Source organism: Narcine bancroftii, unplaced genomic scaffold (assembly GCF_036971445.1).
Source record: "Narcine bancroftii isolate sNarBan1 unplaced genomic scaffold, sNarBan1.hap1 Scaffold_807, whole genome shotgun sequence".
NCBI classification, from domain to species: Eukaryota; Metazoa; Chordata; class Chondrichthyes; order Torpediniformes; family Narcinidae; genus Narcine; species Narcine bancroftii.
Window position 1 is genome coordinate 23,452 of NW_027212310.1, and position 6,549 is coordinate 30,000.

Sequence of the window (6,549 nt, forward strand, 5' to 3'; positions counted from 1 at the left end):
GAATACCCGATTTTAAAAGTTGTAAAAGTAGTTAAAATACTGTTTACAAACTTTGGAATAGTGGAGGATTGAATTGGCTGCAAATGTGAAAAAATTAAAACCTCAGCTGCAAACGGAATTACCTTACAAAAGTGTGGAAGAATTGAGGCCTATCTACCAAGTTGAAGCCATGGAGTCGTCGACTGGAACCCCCAAGCCTCAAAGGACTCCTGTCCAGTCAGGTAGTACGCTGGTGCTACTTGCAAATTTGCAAGATGGCGCCGGCTCATCGACGTGCTTGGCAGGCCCTGACTCACATGCTCATGAGCACGGGCGTGTGGGAAGGCCAGCCAAATGAGGACAGGCCTGTGAGCCCGCAATGTTGCCTGGTGGTCCAGGGGTGCGTAGTGTAGTGTGGGAAGACGCACCTGCGTGGTCGGTGCCTTTATCAGGCATATGTGGTGCATCACGGGTCCATGAAGTACTAGAAAAGGTGTGGGCTGTGGGGGAACCCAAGTGACGGTAGGCTGATGAATTCAGTGTGCTGTTTTCGGGTGTCCAGACCAACAGCTGCACTCGAAGAGGATCAATGAGAGATCAACTTTATTAGAATTTAAAGAATTGTGTACTGAGACTAAATAAGGTAGGACTCAAAGGTAGGTGATGGAATCTGGAATTTATTCTGTGTTTACAATTCTGGAAGGGATTGCTCAGCAAATGGTAAATATGTCAATGCAGATGTCTACTCAGATGACTCAAGGGTTTCTGGAAATGCAAACTAAAATGAACATTATGTGTGAAGAAATAAAGTTTTTGAAGTAAGATATTACTGTAGTTAAATGTGATGTAAGTAGATGTAAAAGATTATTCCAAAAAGATTGTAGAGGCTCTTTTTTAAATGCAAGAATCAAGTGGAGCGAGCATATTAATTCATTAGAAAATCACTGTCAAAGAAATAATGTCAAAATAGTAGGTATTCTGGAAGCTATAGAAGTTTCAGATCCATTAAAGTATTTGAAGAAATGGATCCCAGAAGTGTTGGGCAAGGAATATATTCTAGATGACCTGGAGTTAGATCAGACACACAGAACATTAAGGAAGAAATCATTTCCAGTGCAAACACCATGAGCAGTTTTGATTCATTGCTTGAAATATCAGGACAGAGAAATTATACTGCGAATGGTGGTGCAGAAGACACAGACAAAATGAAGCTCCAAAGATGGTTCAAAATAATAGGGTTCTCCTTGTAATGCAGATTTGCATCAAGAAATTATTACGAGGTGCTGGAATTTAATTCAGCTAAAAAAGTACTGTGGTGAAATGGATATAAATATGCTTTCCGTAATCTGGCAGTATTGAAAGTTTTTATGGGAATTTACAATCTCAGTTTTTTGAAAATTATCATGAAGCATTAACTTTGCTAATCGATTGCCAGATTTACGAGAAAATGGGCGATTTGCACCAATGTTACCTAAGAGAAAGGTCAATAGTAATGGAAATGGGAAGAATGGAAAGCATGGAAAGAATGGGAAAAAAGTTGAATTGGCACAAAGCCTTCTCGATATCAATGAACAGACAGAGACAGAGAGAGAGAGAAAGAAATAGTAAGAGAGAGAGAGTCAGTTAGATAGAGGGAGTGAGATAGAGAGAGAGAGAGAGATAGGGAGTAAGTTAGCGAGAAAGAGGGAGAGAGAAAGAGTGAGAGTAAGTTGGAGAGAGAGAATGAGTAAGAGAGAAAGAATAAGAGAGTGGGATGGAGAGAGATAGAGAGATAAAAACCGAAACAAATACAGAGAGTGTGTGTGAGAGAAAGAGAGAGTTAATATAGAGTCAAAAGAGAGAGTGAGAGAGAGAGTAAGAGAGAGAGAGAAAGAGAGAAAAAAAGTCAGTTAGATAGAGCAAGTGGAGAGAGAGAGGAAGAGAGTAAGTGCGAGAGAAATTGGGAGAGAGAGAAAGAAAGTGAGAGAAAGTTGGGGAGAGAGAAAGAGAAAGATCGAAGGTATAAGATAGAGATAGAGAGATAAACGCCGAAACCAAGGCAGTGTGTGTGAGAGAAAGAGAGAGTGAAACAAGAGTAAGAGAGAGTGAGAGAGTGATAGAGAGAGTGAGACAGAGAAAGAAAGAAACAGAGATAGGAAGACAAAAGCCAAAACCATGACAGAGAGTGTGTGAGTTAAAGAGGGAGAGAAGAAAGAGTGAGAGAGAGAGAGAAAGAGAGGGACAGAGAGTGTGTGAGAGAAAGAGAGATAGGAAGACAAAAGCCGAAACTATGAAAGAGAGTGTGTGAGAGAAAGAGAGAATGAAGAAAGAGTCAGAGTTAGATAGATAGAGAGAGAGAGAGAGAGAGAGAGAGGGGGGGAGAGAGAGAGAGAGAGAGAGAGAGAGAGAATGAGAGAGAGAGTGAGAGAGAGAGTGAGAGAGTAAGTTAGTGAGCACGAGTGAGAGAGGGAGAGGGAGTAAGTTTGAGAGAAAGAGAGAGAGAAAGAGAGAGAGAGAGTAAGTTAGAGAGAGAGAAACAGAAAAAGAGCGTTTAAAAGAGAGAGAGGAAGAGCTAAAAATTGAAACCAAGACAGAGAGAGTGTGTGAGAAAGAGAGAGTTAAGAAAGAGTGAGAGAGAGATAGATAGAGAGAGAGACATAGAAAGAGAGAAAGAGAGATAGGAAGACAAAAGCCGAAAGTCAAGAAAGAGAGTGAGAGAGAGAGAAAGAGAGAGAGTAAGTTAGAAAGTAAGAGTGAGAGAGAGGGAGGGAGAGAGAGCGAGAGTCAGTTATATAGAGCAAGAGGAGAGAGAGAGGTAGAGAGTAAGTGCGAGAGAGAGAAAGAAATTGAGAGAAAGTTGGGGAGGGAGAAGGAGAAAAATCGAAAGTATAAGATAGAGATAGAGAGATAAAAGGTGAAACCAAGACAGTTTGTGTGAGAGAAAGGGAGAGTGAAGCAAGAGTAAGAGAGAGTGAGAGAGTGATAGAGAGAGAGAGACAGAGAAAGAAAGAAATAGAGATAGGAAGGCAAAAGCCAAAACCATGACAGAGAGTGTGCGAGATAAAGAGAGAGAAAGAAAGAGTGAGAGATAGATAGATAGAGAGAGAGAGAGAGAGAGAGAGAGAGAGAGAGAGAGAGAGAGACGGAGAGAGACAGAGAGAGTGAAAGAGTCAGTTTGAGAGAGCAAGTTGTGAGAGAGAGAGTGAAAAAGAGTAACTTCCAGAGAAAGTTGTGGAGAAAGAAAGAGAAAGGTCGAGATTATAAGAGAGTGATAGAGAGATAAAATCCAAAATCAAGACAAAGAGTGTGTGTGAGAGAAAGAGAGAGAGAAGCAAAAGTAAGAGAGAGAGAGAGAGAGAGAGAGAGAGATAGAGAAAGAGAGAGAGAGAGAGAAAGTAAGATGGAAAAATAGTAAGAGAGAGAGAGTCAGTTAGATAGAGGGAGTGAGAAAGAGAGAGAGAGAGATAAGGAGTAAGTTAGCGAGAAAGAGGGAGAGAGAATGTGAGAGTATGTTGGAGAGAGAGAAAGAGTAAGAGAGAAAGAATAAGAGAGAGGGATGGAGAGAGATAGAGAGATAAAAACCGAAACAAATACAGAGAGTGTGTGTGAGAGAAAGAGAGAGTTAATATAGAGTCAAAAGTGAGAGTGAGCGAGAGAGAGTGAGAGAGAGAGAGAGAAAGAGAGAGAGAAAGAGAGAGAGAGTAAGTTAGAAAGTAAGAGTGAGAGAGAGGGAGAGAGAGTGAAAGAAAAAGTCAGTTAGATAGAGCAAGTGGAGAGAGAGAGACGAAGAGAGTAAGTGCGAGAGAAATTGGGGGAGAGAGAAAGAAAGTGAAAGAAAGTTGGGGAGCGAGAAAGAGAAAGATCGAAGGTATAAGATAGAGATAGAGATAAACGCCGAAACCATGACAGTGTGTGTGAGAGAAAGAGAGAGTGAAGCAAGAGTAAGAGAGAGTTAGACAGTGATAGAGAGAGAGAGAGAGAGAAAGAGAAAGAAATAAATAGAGATAGGAGGACAAAAGACAAAACCATGACAGAGAGTGTGTGAGAGAAAGAAAGATAGTGAGGAAAGAATGAGAGATAGATAGATAGATAGAGAGAGAGAGTTAGAGAAAGTAAGCTAGAGAGGGAGAGTAAGAGTGAGAGAAAGATCAAGAGAGTAAGTTAGAGGGAGAGAGAGAAATGTGAGGAAGTACAAGAGAGAGATAGAAAGATAAAAGTCGAAAAAAACAGAGAGTGTGTGTGCGAGAACGAGAGAGTATAGAAAGTGTAAGAGAGAGTGAGAGAGACAGAGAGAGTCAGTTAGACAGAGGGAGTAATAGATAGAGAGAAAGAGAGTAAGAGCGAGAAAGAGGGAGAGAGAGAAAGAGAAATAGAGAAAGTATAAGAGAGAGATAGAGAGATAAAAGATGAAACCAAGACAGATCGTGTGTGTGAGAGAAAGAGTGAGTGAAGGAGGAGTAAGAGAGAGAGAGAGAGAGAGAGAGAGAGAGAGAATGGGAGAGAGAGAGTGAGAAGAGAGAGAGTGAGAGAGTAAGTTAGTGAGCACGAGTGAGAGAGGGAGTAAGTTAGAGAGAAAGAGAGAGAGAAAGAGAGAGAGAAAGTTAGAGAGAGAGAAACAGAAAAAGAGAGTTTAAAAGAGAAAGAGGAAGAGATAAAAATCGAAACCAAGACAGAGAGAGTGTGTGAGAAAGAGAGAGTGAAGAAAGAGTGAGAGAGATATAGATAGAGAGAGAGACATAGAGAGAAAGAGGGATAGGAAGACAAAAGCAAAAACTCAAGAAAGAGAGTGAGAGAGAGAGAGAGAAAGAGAGAGAGTAAGTTAGAAAGTAAGAGTGAGAGAGACGGAGCGAGAGAGAGAGAGAGTCAGTTAGATAGAGCAAGTGGAGAGAGAGAGAGGAAGAGAGTAAGTGCGAGAGAGAAAAAAAAAGTGAGAGAATGTTGGGGAGGGAGAAAGTGAAAGATCGAAAGTATAAGATAGAGATAGAGAGATAAAAGCCGAAACCAAGACAGTGTGTGTGAGAGAAAGAGAGAGTGAAGCAAGAATATGAGAGAGTGAGAGAGTGATAAAGAGAGACAGAGAGACAGAGAAAGAAAGAAATAGAGATAGGAAGACAAAGGCCAAAACCATGACAGAGTGTGTGCGAGATAAAGAGAGAGGAAGGAAGAGTGAGAGATAGCGAGAGAGAGAGAGAGAGAGAGAGAGAGAGAGAGAGAGAGAGGGGGGGGGAGACAGAGCGAGAGAGAGAGAGAGAGTGAGAGAGAGAGAGAGTGAGAAAGAGACGGAGAGAGACAGGGAGAGTAAAAGAGTCAGTTAGAGAGAGCAAGTGTGTGTGTGAGAGAGAGAAAAAGAGTAACTTCGAGAGAAAGTTGTGGAGAAAGAAAGAGAAAGGTCGAGAGTATAAGAGAGTGATAGAGAGATAAAATCCGAAATCAAGACAAAGAGTGTGTGTGAGAGAAAGAGAGAGTGAAGCAAAAGTAAGAGAGAGAGAGATAGAGAGAGAGAGAGAGACAGACAGACAGACAGACAGACAGACAGACAGACAGACAGAGACAGAGAGAGAGAGAAAGAAATAATAAGAGAGAGAGAGTCAGTTAGATAGAGGGAGTGAGAAAGAGAGAGAGAGAGATAAGGAGTAAGTTAGCGAGAAAGAGGGAGAGAGAAAGAGTGAGAGTAAGTTGGAGAGAGAGAAAGAGTAAGAGAGAAAGAATAAGAGAGTGGGATGGAGAGAGATAGAGAGATAGAGAAAGAGAGAGAGAGAGAAAGTAAGATGGAAAAATAGTAAGAGAGAGAGAGTCAGTTAGATAGAGGGAGTGAGAAAGAGAGAGAGAGAGATAAGGAGTAAGTTAGCGAGAAAGAGGGAGAGAGAATGTGAGAGTATGTTGGAGAGAGAGAAAGTGTAAGAGAGAAAGAATAAGAGAGAGGGATGGAGAGAGATAGAGAGATAAAAACCAAAACAAATACAGAGAGTGTGTGTGAGAGAAAGAGAGACTTAATATAGAGTCAAAAGTGAGAGTGAGCGAGAGAGAGTGAGAGAGAGAGAGAGAAAGAGAGAGAGAAAGAGAGAGAGAGTAAGTTAGAAAGTAAGAGTGAGAGAGAGGGAGAGAGAGTGAAAGAAAAAGTCAGTTAGATAGAGCAAGTGGAGAGAGAGAGACGAAGAGAGTAAGTGCGAGAGAAATTGGGGGAGAGAGAAAGAAAGTGAAAGAAAGTTGGGGAGCGAGAAAGAGAAAGATCGAAGGTATAAGATAGAGATAGAGATAAACGCCGAAACCATGACAGTGTGTGTGAGAGAAAGAGAGAGTGAAGAAAGAGTAAGAGAGTGTTAGACAGTGATAGAGAGAGAGAGAGAGAGAAAGAGAAAGAAAGAAATAGAGATAGGAGGACAAAAGACAAAACCATGACAGAGAGTGTGTGAGAGAAAGAAAGATAGTGAGGAAAGAATGAGAGATAGATAGATAGATAGAGAGAGAGAGTTAGAGAAAGTAAGCTAGAGAGGGAGAGTAAGAGTGAGAGAAAGATCAAGAGAGTAAGTTAGAGGGAGAGAGAAAATGTGAGGAAGTACAAGAGAGAGATAGAAAGATAAAAGTCGAAAA

At 41.2% G+C, this 6,549-nt stretch overlaps 1 protein-coding gene across 1 annotated transcript in view; it reads left to right on the forward strand.

Moving 5' to 3' along the window:
- Window positions 1-642: 642 nt before the first annotated feature.
- Window positions 643-6,549, forward strand: part of LOC138751192 (putative uncharacterized protein DDB_G0271982) — a gene marked incomplete at its 3' end in the record, with an annotated part of 8,924 nt that continues 3,017 nt past the window's right edge. The window contains 3 exon segments of the mRNA XM_069913239.1: window positions 643-797; window positions 4,528-4,665; window positions 5,183-5,256. Coding sequence (XP_069769340.1) covers window positions 643-797; window positions 4,528-4,665; window positions 5,183-5,256 — 367 coding nt within the window.